The sequence below is a fragment of the Mobula hypostoma genome, chromosome 5, assembly GCF_963921235.1.
Source record: "Mobula hypostoma chromosome 5, sMobHyp1.1, whole genome shotgun sequence".
NCBI classification, from domain to species: Eukaryota; Metazoa; Chordata; class Chondrichthyes; order Myliobatiformes; family Myliobatidae; genus Mobula; species Mobula hypostoma.
In genome coordinates this window covers 118,435,590-118,453,962 of record NC_086101.1, presented here as the reverse complement: position 1 = coordinate 118,453,962, position 18,373 = coordinate 118,435,590, and the positions used below count along the sequence as shown (strand labels likewise).

Sequence of the window (18,373 nt, the reverse complement as noted above, 5' to 3'; positions counted from 1 at the left end):
AGAGGGAGCTTCACTCTGTGTCTGACCCTGGGAGTGTGTGATGGGACATTGTAGAGGGAGCATCACTCTGTGTCTGACCCTGGGAGTGTGTGATGGGACAGTGTAGAGGGAGCTTCACTCTGTGTCTGACCCTGGGAGTGTGTGATGGGACAGTGTAGAGGGAGCTTCACTCTATGTCTGACCCTGGGAGTGTGTGATGGGACAGTGTAGAGGGAGCTTCACTCTGTGTCTGACCCTGGGAGTGTGTGATGGGACAGTGTAGAAGGAGCTTCTCTCTGTGTCTGATCCATTTGCCAGAAAACAACCTATCCCAATCCACATCTGTAGGATCCTTTGATGCCAACAGCAAATACTCCAAAAGCTCAGTGGAGGGGGAAAGAGACAGAGTTACCACTTCAGATCCACTCCAAGACTCTTCATTAGAAATTGTCACACTCTTTTCCAGCTATTTGATCTGAAACATTAATTTCTCCCTGTCCCTCTCCCTCTGTCTCCCCCATCTGTCTCTCACTCTCCACAGACAGCACCTGACTTGCTGAGAAATGTTCCCTCTAATTTGTAATGACCAGTGTGCACAAAAATCTTCTGCTGTGCAGTATTTTTCCCAGTGATAACAACATGTGCTCATTGAATTTTTTAAGCGGAAGTGAACCCGAAGCTATTTTAAGGATAATAAGCCATTCTGCTTTAAATGAACTAACAGTTTTTTTGTGCTTCATGCCCTTTACTGTTTTGGAATTTGACACAGTGAATCAATAATTTCTTCAATAAAAACAGTATAAATAAGCCAGTTCTAAAATCTGCAGACAAATCTTCACAAACTCTACGTTGTCAACACCGTCCGCATCAGAAACTGGAAAAGGAAATGTGATTGTGTATGATCCTGAAATATACTCAACATGTCAACGAGGTAGACACGACAACCTTTGTGTGCTGGTAGCAAAGAATGTGTGTGGGCGCACACTTTAGAGGGAAAATTGTTGCTGAGTGCTCCCAGCATTCTTCCTGATTTTGTTTCAGATTTTTTGGCATCTGCACAGTTTCTGATTTGCCAAGGACCTGACAGGACAGATGGAGAGAACCTCTCGTGAATCCAGAAAGCTTTAAAATTATGCAAGGTCAGGGAGAACCTGTTCACACCAGGGGTGTGGAAACCTGGGACATTCCCACAAAAACCTCTAATGGCCTGGAAGAGTCATTTAAATCGGTAGGATCCATGCTGACAAAAAATGCCCATCTCAGCTGATCTCACTTGCCCACATTTGGTGTGCATCTCTCTAAATCTTTCCTGCCCAAGTGTTGTTCTTGCACCACTCCCTCCATATTCCCACTAACGTCTGCACAAAGAAGTTTCCTCTTCATTCCTGTTAAACCTCTCCCTTCTCACCTAAACCTATGCCCTCTCCCTGGGAGTATGCATTCAATCTATTCATGCCCCATCACTTCCATAAGATTATTCCTCCGTCTCCAACAGTCTCAATGCATCAAGTCCAAGTGTACCCAAACTTTCCCCACAACACAGTCCCACGGCTCCTGACACATCCATCATAGAGCGGAACGGTTCAGTACTGGTGCCCCAGATTCAATTCCCACTCCTGCCTGTAAAGAGTTTATACATTCTCCCCGTGTCCACCGGGGTTTCCTCTAGATGCTCCGGTTTCCTCCCACAGTCCAAAGACGTACTGGTTGGTAGGTTAATTGGTCATTGTAAATTGTTCCGTGATTGGGTTAGGGTTAAATCGGGGGTTCCTGGGCAGCATGGCTCGAAGGGATGAAAGGGCCTATTCTGTGCTGTAGCTCAACAAATGGTTGGGTTGGGTTGTTCGATCTTGGCAATTTACTTGCAAACGTTTCATCACCATACAAGGAGACATTACCTGTGCACTGTCGATTGTGCTGTGTCCTCTGAATGCTTGGCTTCTATATACTTATCATTCAGCTGTCTGGTCGTCATTTTGGAAACGCAATTGTGATATAGGGAAGAAGTCTTGTCACTGATTGGCTGTGGGGAGAACTTCATGTGTTGTGGTCTTGAATTTTGCCCCCATCGGCTTATAAATAGGATCAGGGTTTACACGTTTATTTACAGAATTGTTCGCGGAAAACCAAAATTCTTTTGCATTCCGCGTGTTTGCCTCTCACTGATGCCCATTTGAATTTGTGCGCCTCTAAACCCCTCTCTAACTTGAGCTACACATTTTCCAAATTATTTCCAATCTCAATAGATAAGAAATCTTCTGTAAACTCTTTCCATCTTAATGTGCTGATTACAACAGGGTGAGCAGAACTACTGAAATACACCAGGGTGCAGTCTCACCACCGTCTCGTCCAACTACAACAAAGCTGTCGAAGTGAACCTGGTAGACAAGGAAACAAGTCACGATATGCCTGCACCACCTTGGTGGGTCTACATTCCCCCCCCCCCTCAGGACCGGGGACAACATAATCAAAGACACCTCCCAGCCTGGTCATTCCCTCTTGAATGGTCATGCCCCCTGTCCCATCAGGCAGAAGATTCAAAAGCCTGACAGCACATAGAACTGGACTGAAGGATAGCTTCCATCTCTTCCGGTCAAGATGGCACTGAACTCAAAGTTAATTTATGATCAAATTATGTATACATTATACAGTCTTGAGTTTCATCTTCTTACAGGCAGCCACAAAACAAAGAAACCAACATCCACACAAAATGGAGAGAAAAAACACACACGCACACATCATACACAATAAAAGCAAGCAATAGATGTTCAGAATGAAAGTGAGTCCACTGACATGAAGCCCGTTGCAGGCCCACAGCCTCAGCTTCAGTTCATCACACAGCGGAGCAAAACGTCACAGATCTTGCAGACACAAAGCCCAGAGCAGCTGGAGCAACTATGATGACCACTGTGGTTCTGCCTCAGAGTTGGTCGATCAGCTTTTTAGGTCTGCAGGGATAGTTTTGGGTACAGTATGGGGAGTTAGGGTATAGAGAATGGATGGGGGGGGAAAAAGAGGTTAATAGGAGGGAAAAAGGATTAACATGCCTGTTCTAGCTTGCGAAGTCAGCTCCAACAGTCTTGCAGGATGAGATCAACAGTGAGATCCAATGGCCAGCAAGGTGGTTCTGCAACGCTCCGTGGAGAGCGAGGGCATGACAAGGCACAGAAAACGTCATGGTTATCCACTGCGACCAAGGAAGACCCCAGTTTGTGATGACTACTTGTACAACCAGACATGGACTTCCAAGGTCAGGAGAGTGGAACTGCCCCAGTTCCACCTTAAGAAGTCTCCCGCACAGATTTCCTCTCAGACAGCCGAGCGGAGTAAGTGAAGAGTCAGGGGCAGGAGCCAGTGTTCAGAGTGCTCTGCGGTCAAAGGCCAGCGTTCCCAGACACTGGGTTGGCAGGCACTGAGGATGAGACCAGCGATCCTCAGGACTGCAAGGATGGGGGTTTGTGCGGGCAGGAAGCACGCGAGTGAGTGACACCAGAGGTCAGCAAGTTCCAGGGTCAGAGGTCAACGTGAGCCCAGAAGTCAAAGTCCAAAGGTTAATTCCCATGAAATCTCGAGAATGGTGCGGAAAAAGAAAATCCAGTGAGCAACTTGTTGAAAACGCCTTGTTAATGAGAGAGGTCAGAGGAGAATAGCCAGACTGGTTTAAATTGGCAGGAAGGCGACCGTAACTCAAATAAACATGTGGTATGCAGAAGGGCATCTCTGAGCACACAACATATTGAACCTTGATGTGGATGGGCAACAGCAGCAGATGATCACAAACGTATGCTCTGTGGCCACTTTATTAGTTACGGGAGATATAATAGGCATACCAGAGCCTACCTGGTGCTTGTACTGATGCCCCACTGCGATGCTGGATGCAGACTGAGCTTGGAGATGTGTCTTCACCTGTAAAATGACACAGAGCTTCAGAAACACAGGGAAAATGACAAATTTCACCAACCCACCCCAATTCTGGGAAGACATGACGAACGACTTAGGAACGTCGTACAGGATCTCCGTCCCATGATGTTCATGATGCCGAGTTAAACTGGACCCCTATCCAAATATCAGAATCAGGTTTAACATCACCGGCATATGTCATGAAATTTGTTATTATGTGGCAGCAGTACAATGCAAATATAGGAGATAAACTGAATTACAGTTTGTATATACTGTATGCATACCAAATAGTTAAGTAAGTCGTGCAAAAACAGAAATGAAATGGAAGTAGTGAGGTAGTGTTCATGGTTTCAATGTCCACTTAGAAATTGGATGGCAGCTTTCCTGAATTGTTGAGTGTGTGCCTTCAGGCTTCTGTACCTCCTCCCTGATGGCAGCAATGAGAAGACCCCACTTGGGAGTACTGTGCTCAGTTCTGGTCACCTCTCTACAGGAAGGACGTGGAGACCATAGAAAGGGTGCAGAGGAGATTTACAAGGATGTTGTCTGGATTGGGGAGCATGCCTTATGAGAATGGGTTGAGTGAACTCAGCTTTTTCTCCTTGGAGCAACAGAGGATGAGAGGTGACCTGATAGAGGTGTACAAGATAATGAGAGGCATTGATCGTGTGAATAGTCAGAGGCTTTTTCCCAGGGCTGAAATGGTTGCCACAAGAGGACACAGGTTTAAGGTGCTGGGGAGAAAGGTACAGAGGAGATGTCAGGGGTAAGTTTTCTTACACAGAGAGTGGTGAGTGTGTGGAATGGGTTGCCGGCAACGGTAGTGGAGGTGGATACGATAGGGTCTTTTAAGAGACTTTTGGATAGGTACATGGAGCTTAGAAGAATAGAGGGCTATGTGTAAGCCTAGTAATTTCTGAGGTAGGGACTACAGAGGCTAGTGCTCATGATGAAGCAGACTGAGTTTACAACTCTCTGCAGCTTACTTCGATCCTGTGCAGTAGCTGCCCGTCCCCACACCAGACAGTGATGTAGCTACTCAGGATGCTCTCCACACTTTTGTGTTTTAGGTGACATTCCAAATCTCCTCAAACTTCTAATGAAATATAGCCATGACTTGCCTTCATTATAGCTGCATCGATATGTTAGGACCTGGTGAGGTGCTGAGAGATATTAACAACAAGGAACTTGAAATTGTTCACTCTCTCCACTTCTCCCTCTGTATTGTTGTACCAGCTCATCTGGCAGCATGCTCCACACACCCACCAACTTCTGCACGAAGACATTGCCCCTCATGTTCCTGTTAAATCTTTCACCTCTCAATGCTGTATAGTTCTCGGTTCCCTCTCCCTGGAAGTGCTCGTGCACTCAATCCACACCCCCACGCCATTATCTTCATAAGATCCATTCATGTCCAGGTGTCTAATAGACTTTTAAACTCCATCATCAGATCCACTTCCTCTGACAGCACATTTTGCATTATTGCCCAGATGTGCACAGAGACCTCTGTTCTCCAGATGTGCACAGAGACTCTGTTCTCCAGATGCAAACATCTACCTGAGGTGGTGGTGGAGACAGAGACTATCATAACATCTACTAAGTACCTGGAGGAGCACTTGAAACACCAAGGTGTAGGACACAAAGACCTCGCAAATGGCACTAGTGACGGTAGTTGCTTGGTGGTCAGCATCAACGTGATGGGTCGAGCCCTGCATTTCTCCATTCTTCGGTTTTGACTGAAAAAGATCCCCCTCATCTCAATATGGCCCCCTGCATATTCAGAGACTGTGAACTCTTGTCGTAGACACCCTGTATCCAATCCTACCGGGGGGGGGTGAGGGCGTCCCAGTGGCTGCCTCACGACACCAGAGCAGAGCCCCAGGCTCGATCCAGACCTGCGCCACTGTGTGTCTGTGTGGAGTTTGTACGTTTCCCCCCATGACCACGGGGTTTTCCCCTGGGTGCTCCGGTTTCCTCCCACATCCCAATGATGGGTTAACTGGCCACTTTAAATTGCCCCCTGGTGTGTGGGGGGGGGTTGAATCTGCAGAGTCGGGGAGGAGTGGAAAGGGCTACAGGGAGCAAGACTAATTGAATGAGATTGGTCTGGAAGTCTGGTGGACTCCTAAGTCAAGAGGAAATACAAAGCCAAAAGACATAGAAGCAAAATTAGGCCATTTGGCCCGTCGAGTTTGCTCCATCATTTCATCATGGCTGATCCATTTCCCTCTCAGCCTCAATCTCCTGCCTTCTTCCCTTATCCCTTCATGCCCTGACCAATCGAGAATCTATCAATCTCTCCCTTAAGTATACATAAAGACGGCCTCCACAGTTGTCTGTGTCAACGAATTCCACAGGTTCACCACCCTCTGGCTGAAGAAATTCCTCCTTATCTCTGTTCTAAAGGGACATCCCTCCATTCTGAGGCTGTGCTCTCTGATCCTAGACTCCCCCACCATCGGAAACACCCTGTCCACATCCACGCTACTGAGACCATTCAACAGGTTTCAATGAGATTCCACACACCACCCCCCCATTCTTCTCAATTCCTGAGCGTACAGGCCCAGAACCATCAAATACTCCTCATACGTTAGCCCCTTCATTCCTGGAATCATTCTCGTGAGGATAAATGCCTTTTTGCTCAGGAGTCTGGAGGATGGGCACAGAGGCTATTCAACCATGAGCTGCATCACAGCCAACCCTCACCTGTCTTCTGTCGAACTAGATGGACACTCTCAAACAGAGAGGAAACTGAAACCCAGTGCGACCATGTTCAAAGTAAATTTATTAACAAAGTATATACACGTCACCATCTTCAATGCTGAGATTTATTTTCTTCCAGGCATACTCAATAAATCTATAGAATAATAACCATAACAGAATCAAAGGAAAGACCGCCCAACCAGAGTACAGAAGGCAACAAACTGTGCAAACACCAAAATAAAGAAATAATAATAATAAATTAATTAATAAGCAATAAATACCAAGATCATGAGACAAAGAGTCCTTGAAAGTGAGCCCGTAGGTTGTGCCAATGACGTAGCAAGTGAAGTTATCCCCTCTGGTTCAAGACCCTGATGGTTGAGGGGTAATAACTGTTCCTGAACCTGGTAGTGTGAGTCCTGAGGCTCCTAAAACTTCTTCCTGATGGCATCAGTGAGAAGAGAGCATGGCCTGGATGGTGGGGGTCCCTGATGATGGATGCTGCTTTCCTGCAACAACACTTCTTGTAGATGTGCCCAGTGGTGGGGAGGGCTTCAGCCACGATGGACTGGGCCGTATCCACTACTTTTTGTGGAGTTTTCCATTCACAGACGTTGGTGTTTCCATACCAGGCTGTGATGCAGGCAGTCAATACATCAAAAGTTTGTCAAAGTTTTAGATGTCATCCCGCTTCTCAAACTCCAAGGAAGTAGAGGCGCTGTCGTGCTTCCTTTGTAATTGCACTTGTGTGCTAGGCCCAGGACAGGTCCTCCAAAATAACACCGAGGAATTTAAAGTTGCTAGCCCTCTCCCCCACTGATCCTCTGGCGAAGACTGGCTCAGGGACCTCTGGTTTCCTTCTCCTGAGGTCAATAATCAGCTCCTTGGTCTGACTGACATTGAGTAAGAGGATGCTATGACACCACTCCGCCCAGATTTTCAATCTCCCTCCTATATGCTGATTCATCACAACCTCTGACTTGGCCTACCACAGTGGTGTCGTCAGCAAACCTAAGCATTGCATTGGAGTTGTGCTTAGCCACACAGTCATAAGTGTCAGCCAGACTCCTGTCTCCAGACACACTCAGACACTCACATTTTGGCCAACACTACTGAACTGTTCCCACAACCAATGGACTCACTTTCAAGGACTCTTCATCTCATGTTCTCAATATTTAATTTGTATTTATTTATTATTTTTTCCTATTTTTTTCCTTTTTATATGCAGTTTATCTTTAGTACACTGGATGGGGGAGGAAATTCTTTGATTCTATCGTGTTTTTTGTACTTACTGTGATAGCCCACAAGAAAATGAATCTCAGCATTGGATACACTGACATATATGTACTTTGATAATAAATTTATTTTGAACTGAACTCATTTCTCTGATCTTTCAACTTTTTTTCCCATTGCCACCTGAACTACATTTGATGATCTGACTACCACCACTCTCAGGGGCAGAGAATCCCAGAGATTCACTACCCCCAAACTTTTTATACCTGAAACGGACCCCGGTTGGGAACCCATGCTCCAAGAGAAGGTATTCCTGGATATGACCGTTCTGTGACTCTGAGCTATACACTGCAGGATCAGGCCCTTCTGCCCATGAAGTCTGTGTCAAACACAACGCCTGCAGGTAATCCATACTCCTCCATTCCTCACGTATCCATCTGTCTAACAGCCTCTTAAATACCCCTGTGGTATCTGTCACCACCAACACGCGTGGCGGCCCGTTCTAGACACCCACCACTCTGGGTAAAAACACTTGCCCGACACATCTTTAAGCTTTCCACTTTCACTTTAAACAGAATTTACCTTGATAATAAATTTACCTTTGAACGAGACACACACACGCACCCCGGGGGGTGGGATTGAATGCAGAATTGGCCCAATACTCGGCCTCTCCCGTAGTCGAGCGAGTTTTCCAGCAAGTGACAATTCAGGGGGCATCCTAAATATCAGGGACCCGGCTACCACGGGGTACTGGCGAGCCTGCCCCTGTCTGGAGCGGCTGCTGTGAGGACGCTACCTCGTTCAGTCAGTGCTAAGAAAGGGATCAAAGTGCCCTCTCCCTCCAGGCAACAAGGCGAAGTTTTCTTCCGGAGGATACCGGCTATAAACTCCCTCGGGCTGACCAAATGGCAGCGTGGAACAAAGCGGGTTACAACCATCGTCGGGTCGATATGGACTTCGTGGCCTGAAGGGCCAATTGCTTCGCTGCAAGACTGAATGGGCAGTGGTTAGCACTGCTGTTAACTGCATAATTATAGAGTCAGGCAGCGGGGAAAGAGGCCCTTCGGCCCCTTACCCATGCCTGCCAAGTAACCTGAGCTAGTCCCACGTGCTCACGTCTGTCCCTTATCCGTCTTATCTAAAGAAAAATAAGACCCTGTTTCAGAGCTCATAGTCCTTTATAACAAGGGCACTCACCATGTAGACGGGACTGGCCATAAGCGGTCCCAGTATTCCGGCTAGCGCTCCGGCCACCGTACTCTTGACCGCGCTGACCCGGCCTCCTGTCTGGGTGTAGCCGGCGGACTCCAGCATGGCATAGGAGCCCAGGCGCACGCCGTTCATGCAGAACTGGTAGAGGAGGCCGGGCATCAGCCCCTTTTGCAAGGCAAGCACGCCATCCGTTTTCCAGATGGTGTAGGTGGCGTGGAAGACGTTGCGGTAATGGACCGTGTAGGAGCCTCGTCCCTTTAGCTCCCCCTGCAACTGCATTCTGGTCTTAACCACCTCTAGGGGGTTGGTAAAGATGCAAGCTCCGCAGGCGGCCACACCACCCAGGAGAAAATCCATCCTCCCCCGGTGCTCAGCCCGGCTCTGCGCTCCGGCCACCAGCCGCACCAAGGATCGCACGTAAGCCCCGCCCACCCGTCCGGCAGCGGACCAATTGGCTGCGACGGAGCTCCGCGATACTGATGCGGCCGGATCCCTGAAGGCGCGCAGATGTCATCGCCCCCGGTTGTCAAGGTGTCTGGATCACTCGGGAACCGCGGAACTGTCCATCGCCCCCGGTTGTCAAGGTGTCTGGATCCCCCGGGCGCCGCGCGGCTGTCCATCATCCCCGGTTGTCAAGGTGTCTGGATCCCCCGGGACGCCGCGCGGCTGTCCATCATCCCCGGTTGTCAAGGTGTCTGGATCCCCCGGGACGCCGCGCGGCTGTCCATCATCCCCGGTTGTCAAGGTGTCTGGATCCCCCGGGCGCCGCGCGGCTGTCCATCATCCCCGGTTGTCAAGGTGTCTGGATCCCCCGGGCGCCGCGCGGCTGTCCATCATCCCCGGTTGTCAAGGTGTCTGGATCCCCCGGGCGCCGCGCGGCTGCCCATCGTCCCCGGTTGTCCATCATCCCCGGTTGTCAAGGTGTCTGGATCTCCCGGGCGCCGCGCGGCTGCCCATCGTCCCCGGTTGTCGAGGTGTCTGGATCCCCCGGGCGCCGCGCGGCTGTCCATCATCCCCGGTTGTCAAGGTATCTGGATCCACCGGGCGCCGCGCGGCTGTCCATCATCCCCGGTTGTTAAGGTGTCTGGATCCCCCGGGCGCCGCGCGGCTGTCCATCATCCCCGGTTGTTAAGGTGTCTGGATCCCCCGGGCGCCGCGCGGCTGTCCATCGTCCCCGGTTGTCGAGGTGCCCGCACCCCCGGGACGCCGCGCGGCTCCCAATCACGTGCCACTGTCAGTCACCCTCCCTGGGTGCAGAGGGTTCCGATGGAGGACTTCAATTTCTGGCCCATACTTGTTCTTCCTCAGAACAATCCTAAACAGAGACTCGAGACACTCTGTAGATGCTGGATACCGGAGCAACAAACGAGGTGCTGGCAAACCAGCTGAGCTCCTTCAGCTTGCTACTTACAGGCTGGGTTTTGTCACTTACGCGGCTTTGCAGACAGACAACGTTCTCATCTACAGGTCAATTGGTAGCCTAGACTAGACAGTGGTCCAGACCAGAGAATAGACCCCTCTTCACACACCAGATGTGACAGTGTTCCCATCTCCAGACCAGAAAATGTTGCCACCTTCCAACCAGATTGTAGTTCTATCTCCAAACCAGACAGTGTTCCCAGCTTCAGGCCAGACAGTGGTCCCATCACCATAGGAGAGAGCGGGTCACACCTCCAGGCACCAGACTAGATAGTGCTCACATTATCGCCAGAGCAGATAGTTGTCCCATCGCCAGGCCATTTGGAGGGCCCACCTCCAGACTAGAGAGTGTATCCATCTCCAGACCAGACAGTGGTCTCATCTGCAGTCACTGGGCCTATCTCCAGACACCAGACGGGTCACTGGTCCCTTCTTCAGATTAGCAAGGGGTTCCATCCCCAGATGCCAAACAATGGTTGCTTCTCCAAACACATCAGCCTCCGTCTCCCAATCCCATACCCCCTCCCCCACCTGGCCGGAACTGCCCTCCCAGCCTCACCAGTTACCTCTGGCCTCTGTCTCACCCTTCCCTTCTCCTCGCTATTTTGGAGATGGGGCGTGAGCCCATGATCGGGTCCATTTCTCACCGACCTCGCCTGTTGAAGCAATCTTCAAGGCGAGTGTGTGTTTAGCGTCGTATACCAGTCTCCAGCTTGCTGCTGCCAGAGGGAGGTGCCTGCGTGTGACAGTCTCTCTCTCTCTCCCTTTCTCCATCTCACTCACTGCTCCCGAGGGGAGGTGTCTGTGTATGACGGGCTCACTCTCTTCGTCTCATTCTGTTCCCGAGGGCAGGTGTCGGTTTGTAGCAGTCTCACTTGCTTCTCCCAGAGGAGGGTCCCTGAAGTCGAATGCTCTCCCTCTCTCTCTCTCTCTCTCTCTCTCTCTCTCTCTCTCTATCTTCCCCTCTCTCCCTCACTCGCTCCCCCTCTCTCCCTCTCTCTCTCTCTCTCCCTCTCTCCCTCTCTCCCTCCGTCCCTTTATCTCTCTCTGTCCCTCTTTCTCTCCCTCTCTCTCTCCCTCTCTCTACCCCCTCTCTCTCCTCCTATCTCCCCTCTCTCTCTCCCCCTCTCTCTCTCTCCCCCCTCCCCCTCTCCCTCTCTCTCCCTCACACTTCCCCTCTCTCCCTCTCTCCATCTCTCCCTCTCTCCTCTCTCTCCACCTCTCGCTCCCCCTCCCTCTCTCTCCCTCTCTCTCTCCTTCCCTCCCTCTCTCCCTCTCTCTCTCCCTCCCTCTCTCTCTCTCTCTCTCTCTCTCTCTCTCTCTCTCTCTTTCTCCCCCTCTCTCTCCCCCTCCCCTTTCTCCCTCTTCCCCTCTCGCCCTCTCTCCCACCCCCCCCACCAATGTTATCAGAGGATGGTTCCGAGTCCTGGGTCCTGGGCAAGACATTATTGATGCAGTTTGTGGAGGCATTTCAAATAATGAGCGACACAGTGCTGCATTGAACTAGAACTGAGCTGATCTGAATATAAACAACAGGAATTCTGCAGATGCTGGAAATTCAAGCAACACACATAAAAGTTGCTGGTGAACGCAGCAGGCCAGGCAGCATCTCTAGGAAGAGGTGCAGTTGACGTTTCAGGCCGAGACCCTTCGTCAGGACTAACTGAAGGAAGAGTGAGTAAGGGATTTGAAAGTGGGAGGGGGAGGGGGAGATCCAAAATGATAGGAGAAGACAGGAGGGGGAGGGATGGAGCCGAGAGCTGGACAGGTGATTGGCAAAGGGGATATGAGAGGATCATGGGACAGGAGGTCCGGGGAGAAAGACAAGGGGAGTGACCCAGAGGATGGGCAAGAGGTATATTCAGAGGGACAGAGGGAGAAAAAGGAGAGTGAGAAAAAGAATGTGTGTATAAAAATAAGTAACAGATGGGGTACCAGGGGGTGGTGGGGCATTAGCGGAAGTTAGAGAAGTCGATGTTCATGCCATCAGGTTGGAGGCTACCCAGACGGAATATAAGGTGTTGTTCCTCCAACCTGAGTGTGGCTTCATCTTTATAGTAGAGGAGGCCGTGGATAGACATGTCAGAATGGGAATGGGATATGGAATTAAAATGTGTGGCCACTGGAAGATCCTGCTTTCTCTGGCGGACAGAGCGTAGTTGTTCAGCAAAGCGGTCTCCCAGTCTGCGTCGGGTCTCTCCAATATATAAAAGGCCACATCGGGAGCACCGGACGCAGTATATCACCCCAGCCGACTCACAGGTGAAGTGTTGCCTCACCTGGAAGAACTGTTTGGGACCCTGAATGGTGGTAAGGGAGGAAGTGTAAGGGCATGTGTAGCACTTGTTCCGCTTACACGGATAAGTGCCAGGAGGGAGATCAGTGGGGAGGGATGGGGGGCATGAATGGACAAGGGAGTTGCGTAGGGAGCGATCCCTGCGGAATGCAGAGAGAGGCGGGGAGGGAAAGATGTGCTTAGTGGTGGGATCCCGTTGGAGGTGGCGGAAGTTACGGAGAATAATATGTTGGACCCGGAGGCTGGTGGGGTGGTAGGTGAGGACCAGGGGAACCCTATTCCTAGTGGGGTGGCGGGAGGATGGAGTGAGAGCAGATGTACGTGAAATGGGGGAGATGCGTTTAAGAGCAGAGTTGATAGTGGAGGAAGGGAAGCCCCTTTGTTTAAAAAAGGAGGACATCTCCCTCGTCCTGGAATGAAAAGCCTCATCCTGAGAACAGATGCGGCGGAGACGGAGGAATTGCGAGAAGGGGATGGCGTTTTTGCAAGAGACAGGGTAAGAAGAGGAATAGTCCAGATAGCTGTGAGAGTCAGTAGGCTTATAGTAGACATCAGTGGATAAGCTGTCTCCAGAGACAGAGACAGAAAGATCTAGAAAGGGGAGGAAGGTGTCGGAAATGGACCAGGTAAACTTGAGGGCAGGGTGAAAGTTGGAGGCAAAGTTAATAAAGTCAACGAGCTCTGCATGCGTGCAGGAAGCAGCGCCAATGCAGTCGTCGATGTAGCGAAGAAAAAGTGGGGGACAGATACCAGAAAAGGCACGGAACATAGATTGTTCCACAAAGCCAACAAAAAGGCAGGCATAGCTAGGACCCATACGGGTGCCCATTGCTACACCTTTAGTTTGGAGGAAGTGGGAGGAGCCAAAGGAGAAATTATTAAGAGTAAGGACTAATTCCGCTAGACGGAGCAGAGTGGTGGTAGAGGGGAACTGATTAGGTCTGGAATCCAAAAAGAAGCGTAGAGCTTTGAGACCTTCCTGGTGAGGGATGGAAGAATATAGGGACTGGACATCCATGGTGAAAATAAAGCGGTGGGGGCCAGGGAACTTAAAATCATCGAAAAGTTTAAGAGCGTGAGAAGTGTCACGAACATAGGTAGGAAGGGATTGAACAAGGGGGGATAAAACCGTGTCGAGGTATGCAGAAACGAGTTTGGTGGGGTAGGAGCAAGCTGAGACAATAGGTCGGCCAGGACAGGCAGGTTTGTGGATCTTGGGTAGGAGGTAGAAACGGGAAGTGGGAGGTGTGGGAACTATAAGGTTCTGAATATGCCTGGACTCTTTCGATGACAAATTTCACGTCACAGGCCAGTGATAATAAACCTGATTCTGACGCTGAACTTTGTGGTTTGGTGTTTCATACTCTGTGTTTTTCACTTAGCGTGATTTTTTTTGTGCATAGGAATTCAATGTTTTTTTTCTTTGAATGGATTCCCCACAGTGTTTCTTTGTTTTCTGCCTGTCTGTGGGAAGACGAAACTCGGGGTTGTGTACTGCATGCTGCGGGTACTTTGATAATAAATGTACTTTCAATTTTCAACACCTCCCCTCCCCACTCTCAGTTCTGATGTCGGCTTTCGACCAGAATCGTTGACAATTCTGCTCCCCTATGCAGATGCTGATTGACCCACTGACCCTGCAGATGATTGTTTGTTGGTTTCCCTGAAACATTTTTCATGGAAATCAAAGTCAAATTGAAGTTTATTGTCATCTGGACAAGTATGTGTCCGTCACATTGGATACACAACCTTCACACAAGGAATGCATTAATGATGCAAGATTATGCAAGTCGAACAAGAAAGCAATGTGATTGAAGTGGCCATCCTGTTGCTAAACTGTGGTGATTAGGGTTGTACCGCACAAGAGAAGTAAGAAAGCCTGCAGATAATGGAAATCATGAGCAACACAAACAAAAGGAGGTCAGGAGTCCCGTGAAGAATCTGAGTTGGTCCAAACTGTCGACTGCTCATAAATGCTGCCTGACCTGCTGAGTTCCTCCAGCATTTTGTAATGAATCAACAAGGGCCAAATCCTGTGCTGTACTGTTCCACAGTCTGTGTTCTAGAATGGTTCCTTAAGGTTATCATAGCCAGGGGGTGGTAGTAGGGACAAGCTCCTGCTACCTATTAAATGCTCCCAATGCTGTGCACCTCAAATAGCCTCAGACAACCAAGTCCAGCTCCTGCACTTCATGTGTAGCTTAGCTACTAAGGCTGGCGGGACCGATTCCACTGACAGGAAAAGGGGCAAAGGTGGGTTACTGATGCCTTAAAACCAGTCGCTTTAGGCAGATGGGGTTTGTGAGCCGTGGTTGTCAGCTTACCTAGGAGAAGGAAAACTCTGACCTCAAACTTCCACTGCCCCGTGTCTATACCCACTCGTGGGAAAGGCTTTGGCAGTAAACTCCTAGGGAAAAATATGTGAGAGAAGGTTAACATATGAGGAACGTTTGTCCGCTCTTGGACTGTATTCCTTGGAGTTTAGGAGAATGAGGGGAGACCTCATAGAAACATTTCGAATGTTGAAAGGCATGGACAGAGTGGATGTGGCAAAGTTGTTTCCCATGATGGGGGAGTCTAGTACGAGAGGGCATGACTTAAGGATTGACAGGCGCCCTTTCAGAACAGAAATGCGAAGAAATTTTTTTAGTCAGAGGGTGGTGAATCTATGGAATTTGTTGCCATGGGCAGCAGTGGAGGCCAAGTCATTGGGTGTATTTAAGGCAGAGATTGATAGGTATCTGAGTAGCCAGGGCATCAAAGGTTATGGTGAGAAGGCGGGGCAGTGGAACTAAATAGGATAAAATGGATCAGCTCATGATAAAATAGCGGAGCAGACTCGATGGGCTGAATGGCCGACTTCTGCTCCTTTGTCTCATGGTCTATGGTCTTACGGAAAAATCCGGGGCTGGGGTCCCTATGGAAGTCCTACTTTGAGTTCAATACTGACTAATACCTCCTGCTTTGCCGCTGGTATCAAACTGTATCGATTTCTGTCATTGCTTTGGACTCAACAGATGCGTGGAGAGGGGAAGACCGCTACAGGGGAACAGCTCACTCTCCATATCGTACCACCCTGGCTTGCATATCACGTACACAGCTGGGACGCAACATCCATGAATGACCCTGACCACTGGAGGGCCTCGATGTTCCAGTGTATGAGGTGGTCCATGGTGATAAGGTTAGGATTATACAGATTGGTTCAGGAACCAGAAGTTGCTGTTTTTGTACCTGGTGGTGTGGGACTTCAGTCTTCTGTACCTCCTGTCCGATGGGAGCTGTGAGAAGATGGTGTTGTCCGGGTGGTGGGGGTCTTGATAATAGATGTTGCCTTCTTGAGGCATCGTCACCTGTAGATACAACCGATGGTGCTAGTGATGTACTGGGCTAAATCCACCACTTTCTGCATCTCCTTAATGTTCTAGTGCCATCAGTTTCTACCATGGAAAGGGAAATGTTGACTGTTTTCCTTCCACATGCGCTGACTGGTCTGCTTTGCATTTCCAGCATTTCTGTCTTTAATTTCAGGTCTCCATCCTGTGTGTGTGTGTGTGTGTCTGTCTGTCTGTCTATCTGTCGGTGAAGATTTTGTCTTAGTCCGTAACATCAACTCTTTATTCCCCTCCATAGATGCTGCCTGACCTGCTGATTTCCTCCAGCATTCTGTGTGCGTTGCTCTGGATTTCCAGAATGTGCACAATCTCTCTTGTTTCCACCATCAGGATTATGGTACAGAGGTACAGGAGCCTCAGGAACTGTTATTACTCCTCAACCATCAGGCTCTTGAACCAAAGGGGATAACCTCACTCAATTTCACTTGCCCCAACACTTCAGTGTTCCCACAGCCTATGGGCTCACTATCAAGAATTATTCATCTCATATTCTCAATATTGATTGCTTCTTATTATTATGATTATTATTATTACTATTATTATTATTTTGTATTTGCACATTGGTTTTTGTCTGTCTTGTTGGGTACTGTCTTTTGTTTCTGCCTCCTGTTATGTTTCTTGGATTTACTCTGTAGGCCTGCAAGAAAATGAATCTCAGGGTTGTAAAGCAACACACAGAAAATGCTGTAGGAATTCAGCAGGTCAGGCAGCATCTATGGAAATGAATAAACAATCGATGTTTAGGGTCCAGACCCTCCTTTAGGAATGGAAGATGCCAGAATAAAAAGGTGGAGGGAGGGAAAGGAGGCTGGCCGGAAGGTGATAGGTGATGGTACTTTGCTAATATATTTACCGCGAACTATTTGGGCTTTTCTGGTATACATTGCCCCCTACTGTTGCTCTGGTGTCAATGCAGAGGCCTGATATTAATTTGTTCCTTTTTCAGGATCTGAGGGACTGGTGAGAAAGCCGATGTTTATTACTCTTCCCAAATTGCCCTTGAACTGACCAGGAAACTGAACTGGAATAGTTGTATACACAAGTGAAGTCAAATCATGTTATTGTCATGTGTAAACTAAGGTAACTCCATTATGGGCACTAGATCCCCAACACCGAGGACACCTTCAAAGAGAGATGCCTCAGAAAGGTGGCATCCATCTTTAAGGACACGCTTCACCCAGGACATGCCCTCTTCTCATTGCTACCATCAGGGAGGAGGTACAGGAGTCTGAAGGCACACACTCAACGATTCAGGAACGACTTCTTCCCCTCTGCCATCAGATTTCTGAATGGATATTGAACTCATGCGCTATGCAAAAGTCTCAGGCACATATATAGCTCGGGTGTCTAAGACTTTTGCACAGTAGTGTAGTAATTTTATGTATTGCACTGTACTGCTGCCATAGAAAAACAAGTTTCATAACACATGTGAGTGATGATAAACCTGATTCTGATATGGGTCTCTATTATGGATTGAGAGTGGGAAGGGGGCAGGGAGAGAGGAATCATGGTTGAGAAAAGGGGAAGGGAGAGGGGAGGGAGCGGGAAGCACCAGAGAGACATTCTGTAAGGATCAATTAACCAATTGGAATCAAATGACCTTGCCTGGTGTCTCAGGTCTGGGTGTATCTGCACCACATCCTGCCCCTGGCATTCCTTCTCTGCCACTCGTCCCACACCCCACCCGTGGTGCTACTCCCTCACCATTCCCAACATCCGTTACTCCTGCCAGAGTTACAAACTCGATCTCCACTCCACATTGACAATTACAATACTGCGCAGATGTCTTAGGCACCCCAGCTATACAGTTGAAGTCAGAAGTTTACATACACCTTAGCCAAATACATTTAAACTCGGTTTTTCACAATTCCTGACATTTAATCCGAGAAACCATTCCCTGTCTTAGGTCAGTTAGGATCACTACTTTATTTTAAGAATGTGAAATGTCAGAATAGTAGTAGAGAGAATGATTTATTCAGCTTTTATTTCTTTCATCACTTTCCCAGTGGGTCAGAAGCTTACATACACTTGGTTAGTATTTCGTAGCATTGCCTTTAAATTGTTTAACTTGGGCCAAACATTTTGGGTTGCCGTCCACAAGCTTCTCACAGTAAGTTGCTGGAATTTTGTTCCATTCTTCCAGACAGAACTGGTGTAACCGAGTCAAGTTTGTAGGCCTCCTTGCTCACACACGCTTCTTCAGTTCTGCCCACAAATTTTCTATGGGTTCTATGGGAAT

At 48.9% G+C, this 18,373-nt stretch overlaps 1 protein-coding gene and 1 long non-coding RNA gene across 2 annotated transcripts in view; one reads left to right on the top strand and one right to left on the bottom strand.

Moving 5' to 3' along the window:
• Positions 1 to 9,479, bottom strand: part of slc25a35 (solute carrier family 25 member 35) — a 37,895-nt gene extending 28,416 nt beyond the window's left edge. Inside the window, exons 1-2 of the mRNA XM_063047619.1 lie at positions 9,013 to 9,479; positions 3,820 to 3,885 (exon numbers count right to left, since the gene is read on the bottom strand). Coding sequence (XP_062903689.1) covers positions 3,820 to 3,885; positions 9,013 to 9,384 — 438 coding nt within the window. The 5' untranslated portion in view covers positions 9,385 to 9,479. The remainder of the gene's footprint in view (positions 1 to 3,819; positions 3,886 to 9,012) is intronic.
• A 39-nt stretch (positions 9,480 to 9,518) lies between these two features.
• LOC134346274 (uncharacterized) lies at positions 9,519 to 17,926 on the top strand. The gene is made up of 3 exons (XR_010017893.1): positions 9,519 to 9,611; positions 15,760 to 15,923; positions 17,081 to 17,926. It is a non-coding gene; the product is annotated as an uncharacterized LOC134346274 (long non-coding RNA).
• Positions 17,927 to 18,373: the final 447 nt, after the last annotated feature.